At 45.9% G+C, this 21,503-nt stretch overlaps 1 protein-coding gene across 3 annotated transcripts; it reads right to left on the bottom strand.

The window, feature by feature from the left end:
- Positions 1-1,074: 1,074 nt before the first annotated feature.
- On the bottom strand, positions 1,075-17,871 carry Sf3b2 (splicing factor 3b subunit 2). 3 transcript variants are annotated; one of them, XM_015503136.2, is made up of 22 exons: positions 17,697-17,871; positions 17,494-17,540; positions 17,124-17,201; positions 15,398-15,637; positions 15,129-15,179; positions 13,813-13,930; positions 12,306-12,415; positions 11,896-11,992; positions 11,413-11,504; positions 10,580-10,795; positions 10,295-10,432; positions 10,064-10,144; positions 9,460-9,687; positions 8,292-8,441; positions 7,311-7,400; positions 7,095-7,202; positions 5,753-5,860; positions 5,330-5,472; positions 5,152-5,253; positions 1,909-2,008; positions 1,619-1,804; positions 1,075-1,289 (listed from the first exon to the last, which is right to left on the bottom strand). In XM_015503136.2, the coding sequence occupies exons 1-22, from the start codon at positions 17,827-17,829 to the stop codon at positions 1,218-1,220; spliced, it is 2,688 nt and encodes an 895-aa protein (XP_015358622.1). In that variant the 5' UTR covers positions 17,830-17,871; the 3' UTR covers positions 1,075-1,217. The 3 variants fall into 3 exon arrangements, with proteins under 3 accessions (XP_015358622.1, XP_048663622.1, XP_015358623.1); XM_048807665.1 differs by having other exon boundaries at positions 15,129-15,176; XM_015503137.2 differs by lacking the exon at positions 15,129-15,179 and having other exon boundaries at positions 17,697-17,870.
- Positions 17,872-21,503: the final 3,632 nt, after the last annotated feature.

Below are 21,503 nucleotides of genomic sequence, written 5' to 3'. Positions count from 1 at the left end.
GCCCCCGGGGTCTGTAGAGCGTCGTGCGCGGTGCGCAAGCTGTTTGCCCACCGCCTCTAATCCCGGCTTTAAAACCTTGGGGCTTTATTACCCAGACCACCAAAGGGTAAAAGGAGCGGTCGGTGGGGATGGGAGGCCGCCCAGCACCTCAAGCGCCCGAGAGCTAGAAGTTCCCGGCCCGAGGTAGTAGGCAGGGGCTTAAATCTGGAGTCCAAAAGACCCTGGGTTGGGGGTGGGCAGGTTCTCGGGCTTAGCCCTGGGCTGGCCCGTTTGGGGACAATTTACTCCTCCTTTCCCTACAGCTCCCCTCCCTCCCAGAAGCCTTTATTACAAGGCCTCAATGTGTTCTCAAGTTTCTCAAATTCTGTTCAAGGCCTAGCTCAATAGTTCAATGACCCTGTCCTGGTGGGACCTCTCCACTCCCCCTTTCCAGAAACCATCTTGAAGACCAGTATTCTAGCACCTCCCGTGCATTTCCACAGACAACAGTAGTGCAATGGAGCTCTCCCCAGGGCTCAGCAAATCTTTTTGATCCAGGAAGATTTCTCAGGAAGGGGGACCTTGAGAATGCAGGCTCCTTCCCACACTCCAAACACCCTAGCTCTAGTGTCAAATAAATCCAGGGGCTCCCAGGGACTCAGGACATCCTATTTAGATTTCCAGCTATGTTCTCACAGGTAAGGACTTGGACTTTCCTCCACAAGGTCAATTAGGAAGGCCTGGCATGGCCTACTTCCTTAGCCCACAGTTACTTCCTTAGCCCACAGTTACTTCCCCAGCCCAGCCAGGGCGCTAAGCTGGCTATTTTTACTCCCCAAGGGCAAAGTAGTAAGGTCAAACCAAACCTTGAGGTGCTTCCCCCAGAGCCTCCCTACCAAGGGGGGTGGGGTATAGGTGGTAAAACAACCACAATTTCAGTACAGGTTTACCTTTACCATCTCTGCAATGCAACATTTGATCCAAGTACCTGCCCCTGATCTCTGTGGCAGCCCAGTGGTTGTGGTTATTTTAGTCCATTTGCAGAAGGGGCTAAAAGGAGACGACTGAGGATCAGGAGTGTTTCACAGCCATCTCTTTCATTGGGAAACAGCTTTATTTACAAAACAGGTCTAAAATAAGTACATGAAATGACTGCAGGGGAACTGGTTCTTAGGGACCCATGTATGAAGCTCAGGCATCCAAAGAGCCTAAAAGAAGTCTGGCTGTGTGAAGAAGACCTAAAATTTGAACTCCTTGTACTTCTTGCTACCCCCACGGCTGTCCTGGGGCTGAGCTTTTCGTTTCTTTTGCTATAGGAAAGGAAAAAAAAAAAATAGTTATAACAGGTTAAACCACCCCATAGCCCAATCAAGAGGGGCCAGCCTGATGGACATGGAAGTTGTGTGAAAAACACCTCCCTTTCAGACCTGATGATCCTCCCTCTCAGATCCTTTCCTTTCCTGTGCCTCAGTGTCATGATCCTTAGAGAAGACAACCAACTGGAGAATTTTAAGGAAGCCAGGCAGCAGGCACTGAGTGTGCCTTCACTCTGACCACTAGAGGGCACAACTCCACAGGAAAAGGCATACCCTGCTCCCTAGCTCTCCCCTCCCTGCTTTAGTCCACTAGGAATTTTCACCTTCTGTTTGGCAGCATGCTCAGCTACCATGTCGCTGAAATCTTCCTTTTCCACTTGTGCCTGCTGCTCCCGCACATGCTCCTCATACTTCTGGGTCATAGCCATGGGGTCTAACTCCAACTCCTCAGGTGCCAGGGCCACTTCTACACCTTGTAGCTCAGGGGCGGGGCCCTTCCGACTCATAACCTAGAAGAAAGATTATTATCTCCAAACATTATTATCTCCAAAGAGTCTCAGAGGCCCTAACTCCCCCTTCCCCAGCTCCACAAGCAGTGTCCTCCAATGCTCACCGTGGACATGTCATAAATGTGAGTCGATCCCATCATGGCTCCCCCCACGGTGGCTGTTCTCTTCTCAGGCAACACAGTGAATAGCTGAGGTGTCTCGCTTCTGCAAAGGACAATGAAGTCAAGCCCAAAAAGAGACCAAGGGTCTCCAGAAGGGGAAGCAAAGGAAACATAGGTGGTACCTCCACCCAGATTCTGAGATACCTGGGTATATAGCCTCTACCATTCATGGAGGCCTATAAGAAAGGATTTGGTTGGGGGATGTCTTGGGACACAGCACTGATTTCAGGGGATACAGTTAGAGAGGTATAGAGACTGAGCTAAGGGGCCCCCTGAATCAAGTTAGGGGATCAGAAAACAGGCAAAGGCGGCTAAAAATCAAAGAGGCCAAAAGCTTCCTGGAGAGAGTGGTGCCTGGTTTTCTAATGTACACAACTCACATTTGCAACACTTCCCAAGGGCACAAGGGCCATCCACCACCAGTCTCACAACCTAACTCAAAAATTATACTCAGAACACAATAACAAATCTACCACTGTCACCCCAGACCATGTTGTCTCCCACTCTTCTGGAACATGATTTTCTTTTCACACAGCAACCAGAGTAAATACCTTAAAACAGAATTCAGATTCTTCCCTTTCTTTGCTGAAAACCCTGAGGCTTCTTAGCCACACACAGTGAAACACACCTATAATCCCAGTGACTTGGGAGGCTGAAGCAAGAGGATCCTAAATTCAAGGCCAGCCTTAGCTTAGGAGACCCTATTTCAGATCTGAGGATGTAGCTCAATGATAAAGTGCCTCTCATTTCAACCCCCAATACAAAAACAAAACAAAAACCTAAGGCTTCCAAACTTCTTAACCAAGACCTAAAGGTCCCCAGCCCAATCGCTTCTTACTACAATTCTGTCCACAATACCCTTCTTTGTTTTTCTTCCTTGAATATACAAAGCTTGAGACTTCTGCTTCCTGACAAGAGAAGCAGGAATTGGATTTATCCTCCTACCTGAAATAACCAAAATAGGCAAAATACATGAAATGGTGGTTTTCAAGATATTAGAAACAGAGCAAAAGAAACAAATAAGGTGAGCCCTTTCTACTGCCCCAGCATACTGCACCAAGAGAGCTGTAGTATAAAAGGGAGAACAAGGAAGGGAGTTGTGATAAAAACCAAAGGTCCAGAACGATCAAGGCAGCCAGGGTTTGCAGGACACAAATGGAGACTGAAGAAGTCCTCTTCAGGTATTTGGAAGAGTGATGAGGAGCATATGCATGTGAGGACAGGGAAGAGCCAATCCAAAAATATCAGAGGTAACAGTACCTGCTGCTCACTCAGGATAAGGAATCATGATGATTCCTACCAGATAAAGGGAAAAACCTCTGGATTCACAGGGCTTTCAGCATACAAAAGAGTCTTGGGCATCCTGGTGGGGAGGACTACTCACAGCTCCAGTCCTGCTAAGGTCCTCAAAACAAGACCTTGAAGGACTCATCTGTTTGCAAATAACTATATGCCTGATCAAAGCTGTAAAGGATTAGAGGAACATGAAAATATCTTGGGCCCTGCATGAAGACTAGCAACCAATCAGAAATTACAAAGCATATGAAACAAGAAAATACAACCTCTAATGAGAATATCAATCAACTGAAATCAGTCCAGAACTGCTGATTAACAAGCAAATACATAAAATGTTATTCTAAGTGTATACTACATGTTCAAAAAGCTAAATATGAGGTTTAAAATATATAAAAAGACCCAAATCAAACTTCTGGAGATTAAAACTCCATTAGATGGATTAATGTCAGAATAGAATATATAAATGAGGAAGAAAATAGCAAACATAAAGACCCAGCAGTAGAAACTTGCTTAAATGTAAGAAAAAAGAGAAATTCTTATAAAGTGAATTCTTTATAAATTCTTTATAAATTCTTATAAATGCTACAAGAGACCATTATATATACAATTGGAGTTGCTAAAAGACAGGTGAAAAAAGGGGGCAAAAGGAGAAATAACTGCCAATTATTTCCCAAAATTTATAAAAGCTATAAATCCACAGGTCTAAGATGCTCTACAAACCCCTAGCAAAAAAACATGAAAAGGGGCTGGGGCTATAGCTCAGTGGCAGAGCACTTGCCTAGCATGAATGAGGAACTAGGTTCAATTCTTAGTACCACATAAAATAAACAAAATAAAGGCACTTTGTCCATCTATAACTACAAAAAATTTAAAAAAAAAAAAAGGCATAAGGAAAAAAAAGCACATCATACTCGGATTGATCAGAAGGAGAGATGAAGATAAGTTTAAAAGGGCTGGGGTTGTGGCTCAGTGGTAGAGTGCTCGCCTAGCATGCATGAGGCAGTGGGTTTGATCTTCAGCACCACATAAACATAAAATAAAAGATATTGTGTCCACCTAAAACTAAAAAAATAAATATTTTTTTAAAAAGATAAGTTTAAAAGCTGCCAGAGAAAAATGACACATCACAAAGAACAAACAGTAAGCATGACAGCAGTTGTTTCATCAGAAACTACATAAGAAAGATGATGCTGGAACATCTCAGAAGTACTGAAAGGGAAAAAACGCCCTGTCAACCTAGATTCCTACATGCAACAGAAATCTTTCAAAATCAAAACCCACAAAAATGAACCTTTTAAGACTACAAAAGCAGAAGGAACGCTGACCAGTAGACCCACATCAGAAATGTTAAAGGAAACCCTTCATACAGAAGGAAACTAATACCAGACAGAATACTGAATAGACAACAAGAAATCAAAAAACTCTGGAGATGATAATTACAAAGATTCATATATAATTCTTACTAGAAGATAGTGGACTACTTAAACAAATATAGTAACTATTTAGCACAGGATTTACAACACGTGTAAAAGTGAAATGTACGACCACACAAGGTGGAAAGGATAGAAATGGAGGTACACTGCTCTAAGGTTCTCAATACCATCAGAATTGGCATAATATCACTTTAAGGTAACTATGTAAAGCTGGATACTATAAACCCTAAGACAACTACTAAAATAACAAAACAAAGACTCACAGTTAATAAGACAACCAAGGAGGTAAAATGGAATCACAGAAAATAATGTTCAATAATCTTAAAGACAAGAAGAAAACAGAAAGAGGAAACAAAGAAGAGGACAGACAAAAAAGTCACTTAATGTGTCAGCTAGGCAACCCAGAGGCTAAAGGGAAGTGAAGGTCCTCCTTTTGTTGCCTGCCTGGTTCCCTCACCCATCCATTGCCTCCTCAATCTTCTTTTTCCTCAGCTCAATGAGTTCAGGGGTCTCCATTCCAGCTGGAACTGATGAGAACCCTCCAGGAGTGATGAGGCCACTGTGAAGAAAGAAGCGCATGAGTAGAGAAAACACCCCAAACCAGGCTACCGGGGGAAGGCAAACTATCACCCCACCTGTCTGCAGGTGTAATAAAGCCAGTCTCATCTGGTTTATCTTCATCACTTTCCTCCTCTTCCTCTTCTTCTGAGGACTCTTCATCAGATGGCTCCAGTTCCCCCCAAGGGGTCCGATCAATCTCTTCTTCTTCAGTTTTGGTCTGAAAGACATCACTCATTCATTCAAAAAACATATACAAAGTAGCTATGATGTGCCAAGCTTTTGTAAACTGAAGCCACAGAAAAATAAACAGACAATAATCCCTACCTACACCGAGCTCACAGTCCAGTGGGGAGTTGTCTTACAACTCAGGAAAAAACATGCACTTTTTCAGACTGAAACTTCAGAACACACCGTTCCCTGATAATGAAGGTATAGGCCAATTCTCTCTAACCTTCATGGCTTTAAGTAAAACAAGCTCACCAGATCACAGCCCATACCTGAAATTCAGCAGCATTGGTTCCAAACACGTCACCATAAAGCGGTTTCCCAGTCTCATCTACTGGGGGTTTGCCCCAGCCACCAGCATGGTACCCAAAGGAACAGCTCTGCAGGAGAGAAAGCATAAATCATTTCCACTCACCAGTTCCAGGGAAACATGCCAAAGCCCTAGAGAAAAGTCATGCAGCAAAGTATGGAACTCATATTTGGGAAATCTGAAAATTGTGATGCAAAATAAAATCAAATTGTATAAAGCATTAGAAAGCAAAATTAATAAGCACCAAACTCTGAAGGCAACAGAATGGGGACAGGAGGCAGAGTATGCTAAAAATCTCCTCCTTCAGGGTGATGTCTGTGCTGCCAAAAATTGAAACAAAAGACTTTAAAAATCAGGACTCCAGGACTGGGGATGCAGCCCAACATGCATGAGGCCCTGGGTTGATCCCCAGCACAACACACACACATACAAACCATGATTCCAACTTCTTACTGATTTTTCCTAATTTTGGAAAGCTGGCTTGGTTAATATCTACTTCACTTAGGAGACAGATAGTTTTATCTGAAGTTTAACAATGACACTTTTTCATTTGACTCTGTTGTCTGTTAATACTTTTTAATTGATGCTTTTTATTTTGAAATGATAAATGTTGTGCCATTCTTGAGATAAAATTACTTCTGTCTTCCACATATATATCAGAGAATCATCAGGAAAGATGATCAACAAATATAATCAAATCTGGTTATTTTACACTGGTGCAATTGTGGTGTATCTGTTTTCATCTTTGTACTTGTCAATTTTGACTAAATATTTGGCGGGGCGGGGGGCGGGGGAAGCCCCATCCCCAGCCCTATTATGTATTTTATTTAGAGACAGGGTCTGAGTTGCTTAGCACCTCGCTTTTGCTGAGGTTGGCTTTGAACTCGCAATCCTCCTGCCTCAGCCTCCCAACTGCTATGATTACAGGTGTGTGCCACTGCACCTAGCTTGACCAAATATTTTACAATAAACATGTCATATATTTTTAAAAAACAAAAACTGTTACTATTTTTCTCTCTTTTTTTTTTTTTGTTAAACACAGTAGTTAAAGAAGGAAAACAGGGCTGGGGATGTGGCTCAAGCGGTAGCGTGCTCGCCTGGCATGCGTGCGGCCCGGGTTCCATCCTCAGCACCACATACAAAGATGTTGTGTCCACCGAAAACTAACAATAAATAAATAAATATTAAAGATTCTCCCTCTCTCTCTCTCTTTAAAAAAAAAAAAAGAAGGAAAACAAACAACCATCCCTCAGCCCTCAGTTAAAATACAGGCAGCCAAGAATGAAAGTAAGCATAATACTTACCTCGGGGATTGGCGAATTCAGCCCAGGGATTTTCAGGTTGGGGTACGATGGGGGTGGTCCATATCGCTGCATGGCAATCAGCCAAGGGGGAGGGACCTTGTGGGCATTCTACAAGAAAAAGAGAATAGGCTACTACCTGCCTAACCTAAGCACTCTCCTTTCTGCCCCAATTCCCACCCTCTTCCCTGCCTCCCCAACCAGCTAACCAACACTCACTGGTCCTACTGGCATCCCCAAGGAAATCCTCAGCTCATCAGACAGATCTCCTGGCTTTTTCTCCTTCAGTCGTGTCTCAAACTCCTTCCCCTGAGGAAAAAGCATAACATGCTGTACTAGGGATGCCAGACACACAATGGAGCCTCAATGGCACAGGGACAAGAGACGGGAGATAAGAAGTCCTAATCCGCATCAGATACAAAATCCCGTGAGGGCCGCCTGGTTCCCACTTGGATTCCAGCTACCATAGGGAAAGGAATAGAGGCCAGGCTGTCACTAACCCATTGTAAGAACAGGGCCAACTTCAGACCTGCTTTCTCATCTGTGAAATGAGGACATTTGACAGGCTGATCTCCAAGAACCTTCTGCCTCAGACATCCTATGAAGTCTGAGGCATGATATTTCAAGGACAAAAAAATAAAAATAAAAAAGGGCTGCAGATATAGCTCAGTTGGTAGAATGCTTGCCTTGCATGCACAAGGCCCTGGGTTCAATCCCCAGCACCAATAAATAAATAAATAAATAGATAGATAGAAATTTTTTTCCCGCTCCCAATATTAAGTTTCTCAAAAATATCTGCCACTTGGCCCCTCTGTTGTAAACCACCCACCACAAACTATTATTATCATTTCAAAGACATGATAGAGCCAGGTACAGTGTCGCACATCTCTAATCCCATTGACTGGAGAGTTTAAAGCAGGAGCATTGCAAGTTTGAGGCCAGCCTGGACATCCTAGTGAAACATTGTTTCAAAATAAAAAAGGTTGTGGGGGATATGGCTCAGTGGAAGAGCACTCCTGGGTTCAATCCCCTAGACCAAATAAAAAGACATGATCTGCATCTTTCCTTCAAGAAGGATCTCATTTTAAAATCTCAAACTCTATCTCTGGGAAACCAACTGTGAAAGCCCTTCCAACCAACAGGTACAAAGTCACAACCCCAAGACTGAGCTATGTATGCATCCACAGCCTCTTCTCTAACCTCATAGTACAGGTCCCCATGAATGGTCAGCTTTGGCTTGGTCTGCCACTTGAAGAAGGCATCATGCAGTTTCTGATAGTCGATGTCAATCTTTCCCATCTTAGGCCGAACCTTCTCTCTCATTTTTGACTTCATGGTTTTCTGTTCTTCCTGTGGATAATGGCAGTATTCATGAGTTGACAGGTAATCACCAACTTCAACTCTTGGCAGAGGATCTGGCTCCCAACTCCCAAAAGAAGTCAAGAGAAATCTCATTTATCTCATTCTGAAAGTCTCCAAAATCCTTCCTGCTCAAAACCCTCAAAATTACATAATTTGTGGCTGGGGATGTGGCTCAAGTGGTAGCGCGCTCACCTAGCATGCATGAGGCACTGGGTTCGATTCTCAGCACCACATAAAAACAAAATAAAGACATTGTGTCCACCTAAAGCTAAAAATAAATATTTTTTTAAAAATTACATAATTCAATGAGCTCAGTGTGACTCAGTGGCAGAGCACGTGCTTAGCATGTTCAAGGCCCTGAGTTCAATCCCCAGCACCAAATAAATAAATAAGATCACACAACCCATACTGAAAAAAATAACATTTAGTATATGAAATCAGCCTCCACTTTGTATGTCAATAACTATTTTTTAAACCATCTGATCAAAGAGACAGATCTCAGTAGCTGCCTCTGCAGAAGACCAGGAGAACAGAAGTTAACTGGAAGGCAGTTTCACTATGTATTTTGGCACATCCTCCAGTCTTGCACCAGAGGTAATTAGTACTTATTCCAAGTATTAAATAAAATCTTTAAACCTAAGAAGCTACAAAACCACTGTGAGTCTCTAGCCACTAAGTACATCAGGGAAAGGAGTCACCACGTGAGCTGGCAAAGTAAAAGCAGAAGGGGAGAGGAGGAGGAAAAGAGCCGCTCAAAACAGAGGCCTAGCCTGGGGCAGGAGAGCTGTTCCAAACAGACTTGGGGTCTGCTCCCCAAAGTCCCACCCCTCCTGCTTCCTGCCAGGTGTACACAGTGCACCTATATAGTGTCAACTTCTAAACTAGAGAAAGGATTAGACTAGTAACGAGTAGGTGTGTTTCGAAAACCTGACTCCAGTTCTGAAGCTGACTGCTATGAAGGACGTGGGTGCCTAAGCACAGGTTTGCACTCCACCAGGGCCCTCACCTTCTCCTGGAGGGCCTCCCGCATCTCTTGGATGCCTGTGCGTTTGATGAAATCCGGCAGCTCAAAGGGGGGCTTCTCAATGCCCCGTTTGCCCTGCAAGTACTTGCGCTTAAAACACCAGTGACGTGGCACAGGCACTGAGTTTCGAGTGGCCTTGAGATGAACCAAGAGCTTGGGGTCCTGGGCTGTCACATCATGCATCTCCACAACATCAGGCCGAGCCACCAGCTGGAAAACACACAGCAACATGTCTCCAGAAAGTCCTATCTGATGTGAGGGCCATGTGGCTGCGACACCAGTCAACCCTGTGATAGCAAGGGTTGATCCAGCTCATCGGGCTGGCTACATTGGTGTCCCCTTCCTCCTTCTGAAGTCCATGATCTTGCCTGAGAGAGGAGGACCATTCTTGGGTCAAGGTATACGAGTAGCTACTACGTGGCTAGAACCTCCAAACAAGACCTCTAGAAAGCACCAGCCCTTAGGCTTCCTTTTTCTTCCAAAGGACCATATCCAAGTCACCCAAACTTTCCCACAGGGTGAAAGGCGTGCCTCACATGGGTCTCCAGCCAGGATCCAGGGCCTGCTGGGTCATCTCAAGTCTCACCTGCTTGAGCTCAGCCACAGTGAAGCGATTCATTCGGCGCAACTTTTTCTTGGACAGCTTGGGGGCTTCTGGCTTCTTTTCCTATGACAGAACAATCCCTCTTTTGAGCAGGTGGGAATCCCCACTTTCATAAGCCATGAACAACCTGCAGAAGTTCACCATGGTCCCAGAGAAGGCTAGATGCCCCCCCAACCCCTGTTCCTGTTCCCCGCCAAGGAAGGATGCCCTGACCTGCTCATCATCGCTGCTGTCATCATCGCTATCCTTATGCTCTTCCTCGAAGCCCTTCTTCTTGGGGGCTGTAGAGTTCTCCATTTTGTCAAGTTTCTCTGGCTCCTTCTCTTTCTCCTTCTTCACATCATCGGTGAGCTGAGGAGGCAGACATTGTGGAAACCCCACCTCTCAAGAGCCAGCCCCCATCCCATTCCAGAACCCTGCACTGAAACACCACCTCCTCAGCCCTGTCTACCAGCCTGTCCGACTGCCCCCCAACCCCGAGTGTGCCGCTCTGTCTACCTTGAAGGCTTCAAAAATCCTCTTGAAGAAGATGAAGTTGGGCTCATAGATTTCGGGTTCTTCAGTAACATACTCAATCTCAACATCAGCAGCAGGGGAGTCAGAGCCTCGGGACCGGGCAGAGTCTTTCTCCCGATCCCCAGAGCTCTCCGAGGATGCTGCCCGCACACGCTGGGGCTTTTTCTTCTTCTTTCGGTTTCGACGTTTCCGATTTTTCTATCAAGACAAGAAAAACCAACTCAGTCAGAGAATCCAAGCACCTTGCCCATCCCTACTCTAACAATAATTCAACGCTCAGTCTTTCCCCAAAGAGGCAATCTCATAAAGCAGCCATAAAGAGGCCCTGGGGACAGAATCCCAAGTTCTGCCTCTCTCAAGCTGTGTACCTTTGGTAAGTTACTGTACTTCTCAGAACCTCAGCCTTTTCAGTGTAAAATGTAGGCATGCACAGATCTGAGAACTTAAAGGGATTTATGGAAATGAAATGAAAAATATCTGCAAGATGTTTAGAACAAGAATTGAGCCAGGCATAGTAGTACATGCCTATAATTCCAGTGGCTCAGGAGGCTGAGGCAGGAGGGCTGCAAGTTCAAAGTCAGCCTTAGCAACTTAGTTAAGACCCTATCTCAAAATTTAAAAAAAAAAAAAAATTAATGGAATGGGATGTGGCTTAGTGGCTAAGCATCCTGGGTTCAATTTCTGGTTAAAAAAAAAAGAACAAAAATTGACAAAAAACATCAGGAGATACTATTTACTGAACACTTACAATTAGTTTACTTTGGTACCTGAGCCCCATCTCCTGGCAATACCTCCAGACCAGCTCCATCATATACCTCTTTTTTGGATATGGACACCGTGTCCTCCTCAGTCTCTGATGCTGACTGGCCCAGGGATGAGCGAGTGTCTGTTTCCATTTCCTCTTCCTCTGTCAAGGAGAAAGGAGAAAATCAAGAAGAATAGTAGAGGATAGGAAAGGTAGCAGAATACAACAGTTACTAATATGGCATTATGTAAAAATGTGGATGTGTAACCGATGTAATTCTGCAATCTGTATTTGGGGTAAAAATGGGAGTTCATAACCCACTTGAACCTAATGTATGAAATATGATATGTCAAGAGCTTTGTAATGTTTTGAACAATAAAAAAAAAAAAAAAAGAAAAGAAAATCAAGAAGACTTGATTTTCTCCAGTGCCCCTGCCCTGCCCAGAGTACCTTCACTCTGCCAAGAGCCAGTAACTTTCTAAAGCCTCCTCGGGGAGGGGACAAAGAGGATGCAGTCATAGCCTGCAGCTTCAGGACCCACCAATACACTCACCTTGCTGAGAGTTCATCTCTTCCTGGCGGCTCTCCTTCAGCTGCAGAATCTTTTCCAAAGCCTGAGGGATCTTGGGTCCCACTGAAGGATCATCCATCTGCCAGACAACCAGTCAGAGGGGCTGAATCACAGTGCTCTTCCTCCTCTGACTTTCACCTCTTATACTACAAAGGCTACCAGCTGGGTGACGTAATCAACAGACAGTGGGCAGGACCTCAAAACTCTGACCAGAAATGCCTTCCAGATCCCTCTGTCCTACCCTAAACATACTCTAACCAATGTGGCTTTCCCCTCCCACTAAGACCTTAAATCCACCCCTGCAATCTTCTCACAAAATCCTCTAAAATCCTAAAATAGTCTCCTTCCAAACCTCCATTCTACTGTCCCTAGGAAGGAATCATTAGTCTCACCTCTCTATTCTCATCTCCAGGGGGCGGTGGGGGACCACGAGGCCGGGGAACAGGAGCCCCCATGGGCAAAACAGTAGGGGTGGGACCCACTGGGCCAACTGGAGCAGCCACTGAAAGAAAGAAGAAAAGAAGTCCGATGTCAGAAGAGACAAAACACCTCTTTAAAAAATGACCTCCAGAGCTGGGATGTGGCTCAGCAACAAGAGCACATACCTGGCATGTATGTGGCCCTGGGTTTGAGCCGCAGCACACACATTTAAAAAAAAAAAAAAACTACTTCTTTCACTGAAAGGGTGATGGTTACTCTTCAAGGCAGAGAGTGACAAGTGACAAGGGTGCTTTTGGAGTGTTAGGAATGTTTTAGTTCTTGGTCTAGGTATTGGTTGTTACGGGTGTATCAATTTTTTAAAATTCATTAAACTGTACATTTACTATATAAATATTTTTTAAATGTTATACATACAGTTGCCTCTTGGTATTCATAGGGAATTTGTTTCTGGAACCCACATAAATACAAGGATGCTCAAGCCCTTCTAAAAAGTGGTATAGTATCTGTATGGCCTGTGTACATTTTTCCCACAAGCATCCTTCCATACACTTTAAATCACCTCTAGATTACTTGTAACACCTAATACAATGCAAATGCTACATGAATCACTTTTCTACAGTATGTCTTGGGAATAAAGATAAGAAAAAAAAAAACCTAAACATGTTCAGAAATAAAGTTTTTGTTTTTTGTTTTTGTGGTACTGGGGATTGAACCCAGGGCTCTCTGCCACTGAACTACATTCCCATCTCTTATTTTTTATTATGAGATAAGGTCTCGTTAAGTTGCCTCAAATCTGCAATTCTTTTGCCTTAGCCACCCAAGTAGCTAGGATTACAGGTATGCACCACCACAGCAAATTATTTTAAAATATTTTCAATCCCTAGTTAGTTGAATGCTTTGATGCAGAAGCAGCAGATATGGAGGGCCCACAGCACTTTAAAAAAAAAAAACTTGTGTATGCCTGTAATCCCAGCAGCTCAGGAGGCTGTGATAAGAGGATCACAAGTTCAAAGCCAGCCTCAGTAACAGCAAGGTGCTAAGCAACTCAGTGAGACCCTGTCTTTATATAAAATATAAAATAGTCCAGGCGCAATGGCCCACACCTATAATCCCAGCGGCGCAGGAGGCTGAGGCAGAATTGTGAGTTCAAAGCCAGCCTCAGCAATGACAAGGCACTAAGCAACTCAGTGAGACCCTATCTCTAAATAAAATACAAAACAGGGCTGAGGAATGTGACTCAGAGGTCGAGTACCTTGAGCTCAATCCCCAGAACACCCTCAAAAAAAAAAAAAAAAAAAAGTCTTTTTTAGGGTCTGGAACTATAGTTCAGTAGTAACAGGGCATGCTTAATATACACAAGGACTTAGATTAAATCACCAGCACCAGGAAAAAAAAAAAAGTTTTTTTGAACCTTTTAAATTACCTTCCTTGTTCTTCCTAGTCATTCCAGGTTCTTACCTCGAGGACCCAGGGGAGTGCGAACACCAATCTGACCCATGTCTTGTGGGGCCCGAGGGACTGGGGTGCCCATCTTAGCAATCTCCTGCTGTCGTTCTTGCTCCAGTAACACGGCTGCCTACAGGAGGAAAGCAGGAGTGGAGACCCATTTGAAAATGCCAAATGTAATCTTTTAGCCAGGTAATAGGCCTGAGAAGAACAAGGAGGAAACACCAGGTTCTGACATCCCCTCTGTCCTTGCACTTCAAGACTAATGATCAAAACAGAAGCGCCCTCATATCAAAACAAACAATCCCTGAGAATAACACCAACGAAATCCCCCGGAAATTTCTGGTTCCTAGAAGAGAATTTAGTGTTTAGCTAAATGCAGCCTTACATTTCTCAGTGAGAGTTTTCTTCTCCAAAAATTCTTTAGAAAGAACTATGAATTCTTTTTCTTCCTTTCTTCTTTAAGTACTAGGGACTGAACTCATGGGTGCTTTAGCACCAAGCTATATTCCCCAGCCCTTTTCACTTTTTGAGACAAGGTCTAAGTTAACTGAGGTTGGCCTTGAACTTCCCAAGGCTGGCCTCAAACTTGAAATCTTCTTGGCTTAGCTTCCTGAGTTGCTAGATCACAGACATGTATCACCATATCCAGCTGAATTCTTTCCTTAGAAAATTCGTACCCCTTAATGTTTGCCAAAGTCTGGGCAAAGCCAGTACTTCATGTGTATTTCCATACCTGCAGCTTTAAATCCTTATTTTCCAATACTACTGAGTATCCTAATGGGTAACAACTGACATAAGAACAAGGAGGAAATACCCAGGTTCTGACATCCCCTCTATCCTTGCACTTCAAGCAGAATATCTTTTACATCATTCCCAAATTTATATGCATCACATTTAGTCTAAATCCCATACAAAGGACTAAATTAACCCAGAATCCTCTCCAAGGTACCTAAAATTATATAAGACTGGTAAGAGTCAATAAACCTTTTGTGTAATAGGCCACTGAATTTTTAAATATTTTAGGCTTTTGGGCTATTATATGAACTATGTTTTCTCTTCTTGGTTTGAGGTTCTTTTCTTACAACTCTTTAAAAATATAAAAATAATTTTTAGCTCACAGGTCACTCAAAAGCAGGTTCCAGGTTGGTTTGTCAACACCTGGACTATAGGAAAAATGGAATTCTTTGGGAGATACTGGAACATAGTTGGGGATGAGGTAGCCTCCACAGAAAATTTGAGTGATGCACCTCATTTTGGACACTAAACACTAAATGACAGCCTATAGACTGGACCATGAGGTCAAAGATTAGGGGGAGGGGTATTACCCGCTTCTGCTGCTCCAAGAGCTCATGTTCCTTCAATGAATGATCTCCCTGCTTAAAAAAGAAAACAAGCTCATACCAGCACCAAAACCCCCCAGGCCAATCTGCCACAACTTTTTGCTTCCTGTGGTCCTCTTCCAGTCCTGGACCTATGTTCTAATCTTTGTCCCAGATCGTCCCAAAAGCCTTGGCCCCAGGATCCAGCTTTCTGAGGCTCCACTCCCCCTTCAGGGACCTAATGAAGCCAACACACAGGCTTCCACCTGCCCTACCTGCTTGGCACGCTCCTCTTGCTGCATCAGCAATGCCGCCTGCTGCTGTGCCAGCTTCAGCCTTTCTTCTTCTGATAGAGCCACAGGCTCACCCACACGGAGAGGAGGCGGGGGCCCCAAATTTGGCGGATGAGCCATAGGAAAGCCAAGGCCAAGGCCTGGTGGAGGTGGTGGGGGTGGTGGAGGGGGCTGCAGAGGAGGAAGTCCCATGGGCGGTGGTGGCATGGGAATCCCAGAGAGCTGTGAAGAAAATAAGACCATAAACTAGGAAGCATTTATCTATTCATTCTGCAAACATTTGTTGGGATCTACTGTAAGGTCAGGCACCAGTGATCAAAAGGAGGCAGATTAAAAACAGATGAACAAGGCTTTATTGAGAATCACTCCTGGGGGGTGATCCTCCAGTCCAACAGAGCAGGTCTAGGAGAATCGCATCCAGGCTCAGCCCCATTGAAATTTTATTGGGCTTAGGGCAGAAAGGGAGGGCTTGGGACAGGAAAGGGAGGTTTTTAGACTCCCTTGTCCTCCTGGGGATCTTGCTGAGAATCATGTCCTTCCAGAATTGGTCAGGAGACCCCGCTGATTGACAGGTGGTTATAAGGCACCATCACTGCTTGTCTGTCACCTGATTGGTTCTTTCGCCTGCATGGGTTGTCTAGTGCTTTGTTCCCTCAGCACCTCAAACCAACCTAACATCTACCATAAGCCAGGTGCTGGGATTCAAATTCTAGTAACATATTATTCCATAAAAGAATGCTCCATAGCAATATCATGAGAAGAGAACCAAAGAAAATTATCAACTCTTTTCTCAAAAAAATATCATGAATTCAGATTCTGCATTTAATTTCAGAAGGTTCAAGGATGCTTCTAAAAACCAACTAGGAACTTCTTACTCCACACATAGAGATCAATAAATCCCAGGTGAGAACCACTGCTTTGGAGGAGAAGCAAATCCTGGATGCGAAGAGATATGGACTTAAATAAATAGAAACCAGTGCATCGTGGCATCACAAACCCCAATGGTTTACTAAAGCAAAGAGTATATAATCAAATCAAGAAATCATCCCTTAAAGTTTCATTGAATAACATGGAAGTTACCCCTGGGGGAGCTAAAAAGGTGATTGCTTCTGTATGGGGGATAATCAAATCAGGCTTATAAGCATTCAAGTTGAATTTTTTTTTAATATTTTTTTTAGTTGTAGGTGGACACAACACCTTTATTTTATTTATTTTTATGTGGTACTGAGGATTGAACCCAGTGCCTTACATGGGCTAGGCAAGCAGTCTACCAGTGAGCCACAACCCTAGCCCCTCAAGTTGAATTCTGTTTTTGTTTTGGATACCAGGGATTGAATTCAGGGGCACTTGACCACTGAGCCACATCCCCAGCCCTATTTTGTATTTTACTTAGAGACAGGGTCTCACTGAGTTGCTAAGCACCTCGCTGTTGCTGAGGCTGGCTTTGAACTCATTCTTCTGCTTCAGCCTCCCCAGCCGCTGGGACTACAGCGCCCAGCTCTAGTTAAATTCTGAATGACGAATTTGAAGGAGCAGGTACTAGGGAAGGAGGCAAATATCAGCACCAAAAAGGGAAACAGAGCTCCCAGTTTTGTCATCTCAGGACCTCCTTACCCAATCTGCTAGATGCATCCCCACTATAATGCATGAGAGAGAAGGAGCTACTCTAAGCAAAAAGGATCCCATTCAAGTGAAACAATATCCTTACCTGTGCTGACATGGGAGGGGGAGCAGCTTTGTCCCCATCCTCCCCTCGCAAAACCGGTCGATTCAGCACAATGCCAGTCTGCAAAACAGAAATGAAGGCTCTAAATCAACTCAAGAGGAGCTGTTACACTAAATAACATTCTCTCCCTGTCAGTCAACAAAATTTACCCAACGCCTGTCCGCCAGATTTGGGGCAGGACGTTGGTAAGAACCAATGCAGACAGAAGCGATTACGACAAAGCAGGCAAAGACATGCTCTGCCAAAGGTCAAGCCCCTGCTCGCTGTGCCTAAGTACATAACGAATGAAGACCCAGAGCTGAGGGGTCTTGAAGGCCTCAACCTATCCTGAAGTCCCGCCTCTAACACTTACCTGCCGGGTGTAAGTCTGTAGCCGCTCCACCAGCTCCTCGCGACTCCCTGCAAGGCAAAGCACAGGATCAGTAGGGTAGGCCTGGCCCCCGCAGGCCCCCAGCTGCCCGCCTCAGCCCCAAGTCCCGGGTCTCCCGGGTAACGGGCTAACCCGCTTCCCCGCAGGCCCACAAAGCCCCCTTCAGACCTCCCCACGCTTCTTACCCTGGATCGGAGCTCCGATCTCTGCCAACTTGGCCTGAAGCTCCTGGGCAGCCCAGGCACCATAGTGCCCTGGAGGTGGTGGCGGCGGCAGCTGTAATTCCCCTTTGGGGGGTTCGGGATGCTCGGCCGCCATCTTAGCCACAGGAAGCCGCGCGACCAACCCGGAAGTTCGGGCCAGCCTCGAGTCCTAGTTCCCGGGACTTCCGGCAGCGACGTACGCCACGTCCCCTCCGTGGTTGGAAGACAGCTAGGATTGAGGCCCACCCCCTGCCGTCCGCCGGGAGACGTGTTTCGCCACGCCCGGGCCATGGGCGGCCCCGTCCCGAAATTTTCTGGGAGTTGTGGTCCGCGGGTCGCTGCCTCCGGGTCCACCGCCTGCAGAGCCAACCTAAGCTCCGGAACTCCCTTGTGGGGCGACGGGCGGGGCGGCGGGGAGTGCTGGTCCTGGCCCAGGGCGTGCTTTCGGCAGTTTTGCCTGCCCCAGCGTGGTCAGTCTTCCGGCCCCACGCCCGGGTCTGGCGTGAGAGGCCTGGGCTTTTACTTCCCCAGGGCGTCCCGAGACACTTTCCCCTGCGGGCGCCAGCGGCAGATTAAAGCCGATGCCTGTGATAAACTGTCTGCCTGCCCGCCCACCCCTGGCGCAGGCACGGATGAATGGGCTGAAAGGGGATCGGAGCCGGGAGAGAAGCGGGCCTGCGGGGGCTGAGCTCCCACGAAAAGCGACACTAAAACCCCCCCTTTTTTTTTTCCACCTTTCGAGCAGCCTCGAACGTCTTCTCTGCCAAGCCTTCTTCCCGCTTTACGTTCCTGTTTTGGAGCTCCCATAATACATTTCAGTTTTCCACCATTCGTTGTGGAGATTTTTCGTTTGGTTGGTTGGTTTAGTTTGCCACTGGAGACTGAACCGAGGGTGCTTTGGTTACTAGGAATTGAACCGAGGGGCGGCACTTTTACCACCGGGCTACATCTCCAGCTCTTTCTTTGAGATAAGGTCTCGCTAAATTGCTGAGGCAGGCCTCGAACTTTCAGTCCTCCTGTCTCGGATTACAAGTGTGTGCCACCACGCCTGGCCCACCATTTGTTTTTAAATCTTTCTTGTGCTCTTTTCCCCTACCTCACCCCAAAAAAACCTAATCGGGGACTTGATCTTTTTCTGTCTTGCAATACCTGGTATATGAAAGGCACTTAATAAATTATTACTGGGGTATATACATTTTTTTTCCTCGAAGAAAAAATAATTATATATTTGTTTACTTGAAAATAAACTCAGGACTTCAGCTGGTGACCCTGTGCCTTCCATAAGTGACCCTTGCCTGCCCAATTTCCACCTTTCCCTGTCCTGTCAACATTTTCTCTCCCAACCTCTGTCACCTAGCTTTGCCCTCTCAGTGACAGCAGGTTTGAGTTTGTGTGTGTGAATTAAGTAAAGGAGAGGAAAAATGCAAAATTTTCCCTACATACACCCTTTAGATCTTTTCTCTACCTGAAAGCAGGCCCAGTCACTGACCTCCATGTTGCCACTAACTCTTTTTTACTTTTTTTTTTTTCCTTCTGAGTTCTCCTGAGTTGTTCTGTCCTGCTTACCTTGGATTTCAGGAGCAACAGGTCTGATCAATAAACATCTTCATGACAAGGGACTAAAACTATTCACAAGCAGCAGAGAGCTCTCAGACAGGTCACCCCATGGTGAGATCCCTGTCCAACCAGGAGCAATTACCCAACACAGAAGTGAGACTGCCCCCCTAAGCAAGAGCAGTCATGATGGAAACTTGTTCCCTTCATCCCCTTATAGCTTTGCAGAACCAGTCCTGAGATAATGATCAACTAGACCAAGATTACCTGCTTTGCCAACTATGCAGATCCCCCAGCAGTGCAACCCCCCTATGCTTGCCTTTGTTCCCCTTTTTTAAAAAGCCTCAAAATTTCTGTAGCCCCCCCGACAGATATTAGGTCTCTGGGCCTTTTTCTGTCCTTCCTACTGCCGCCACACTGATTAAAGCTCCTTTCCTGCCTTTACCCCTGTTCATGTCTTTTGTTGGCATTTTGGGATAGGTGGCTGAATCTAGTTGTCTGGAGTCCTGGAGCCCTAAAATTCTGCTAACATAGCTCCATTTCATCATTTGCCCCCAAAAGAAAAGTAAGGGAAGAAAGGGAAAAAGAATATAGCAACGGATGCAGAGAAGGCAAGGTTTGAGAGACAGAAGAAAGGACTGGGCTAGGAAAAGTTGGTTCTTGTCTTATCCCTGACTGGGAAATTATCTTTACTCTTACCCAAACCTTCACTCTTCCCTCTTGCCTCACTATAACTACCCTAGGCTCCTGCTGCCATTCCCAGAGGAGAAGAAAAACCCAGAAAGGACAGCACAGAAGAACAGTGGTAGCCTTCCCTTCAGATTGTCAGTTATTGAGGTGGAACATTCCTTGCCCAAAGGAAGGCTCTTTCTGCTCCCTGTAACCAGAGCACACAACAAAGGTCATCTAAGGCTGAAGGCCCCAGGAGAAGGAATGTGCTTGGGGGGCAGGGAGATGGGGGTCTCTAAGGTAGGATATCTAAGAGCTGATGGATGAGAAGTTAAAGCAGCTAGAGCAGAAAGGGATACACCCAGTGGGGCCTCATTTTATTACAATAGTACTGGCATGCAGACAGGGTAGCAGTATCCCCCAAAATTGTGCAGAAGAGAAGATTGAGGGACAGAAAGAAACTGATGTGTCCAAGGACCAAAAAGGGCAATGCACAGTTCTCCTGACTCCAAGAGTCCCCATTCTCTTCTTTTCCTCAACAAGGATTCTTACATGACACCTACCTATTGCCTGAGTGCACTGGAAGTGGGTATCCAGACCCTTCTGATTCCAGCTTTGGGTGGCTGCTCCTGCTCCAGGATCCTTGCCCAGAACATAGGGGAAAATGAGGTTTATGCCAGTCATAAAACCAAGTTGGGGTCTGATATGGCCATGGGAGATGCTTCTGCCCAGGTTGCACAAGTAGGAGCTAAAAAGAGGAGTCCCCAAGGAGCCTTCACATGTAGAGCAGCTCCAAGAACAGCTCCCCATTTTAGAACTGGAAGCAAAGGGGCTTGAGGAGCTGTTTCTTAATTCTGAGACACAATAGAAGAACCAGATTGAGCCAGGGCTCTTGTATTCCTGTTGTAAGGTGCCTGGGCACAGGCCCCAGTCTGAATAAAAACCGTGGTCAGGAGTGAAAGGGTGAGTAGACTGGCTGCTTCAGCTGGTTGGAAAACAGGCTGGAAGGGAAAAGGAGAGGGCATGGGGACCAGATAGGAATTGTTTTCTCTACTAGAGGTGGAAAGAGGAGGGAGAAGGAGGGAATGAGCTGGTGGGTGCTTATGAGTGTACCTCCTCTCTAAGCCACACAGGAGATGTGGGCCTGCTATAGTTCCCCAGCCCAAGGTTGACCAGTGGTTTCCAGGAATGCCAGAGTATACAGACACCTTCTTAGCCTCAGTTTACCCTTCTGGTGAGTGAGAAAAGGAAGCTGAACACGTTTGTATCCAGCTCTGCATGGTTGTCAGTGAAAGATGCCCGGATCCAAAGATGCCACCCGGAGAGTGTGTTCGCCGGCATCTGGCCAGCCAGTGGTCCCCCTCCCCTTCCCGCTCCTTCTCCTCTCCCCCTCCTCCGAGCCGCCCGGCCCCGCCCCGCCCCGCCCCGCCTCCGGTGTGAGATGGGGGCGGGCGGCAAGCAGAGCCGAGAGGAGCCGAGCCGCGGACGCTGCCACCTGATCCCATCTAGTTGCTACGAGGTAAGCGACCGGCACTCTGCGCTCAGGGCCCCCGGCGCCCTGGGATC

The sequence above is a fragment of the Marmota marmota genome, unplaced genomic scaffold (genome assembly GCF_001458135.2).
Source record: "Marmota marmota marmota unplaced genomic scaffold, marMar, whole genome shotgun sequence".
Taxonomy (NCBI): Eukaryota; Metazoa; Chordata; class Mammalia; order Rodentia; family Sciuridae; genus Marmota; species Marmota marmota.
This window is presented reverse-complemented; position numbering and strand designations above follow the sequence as displayed.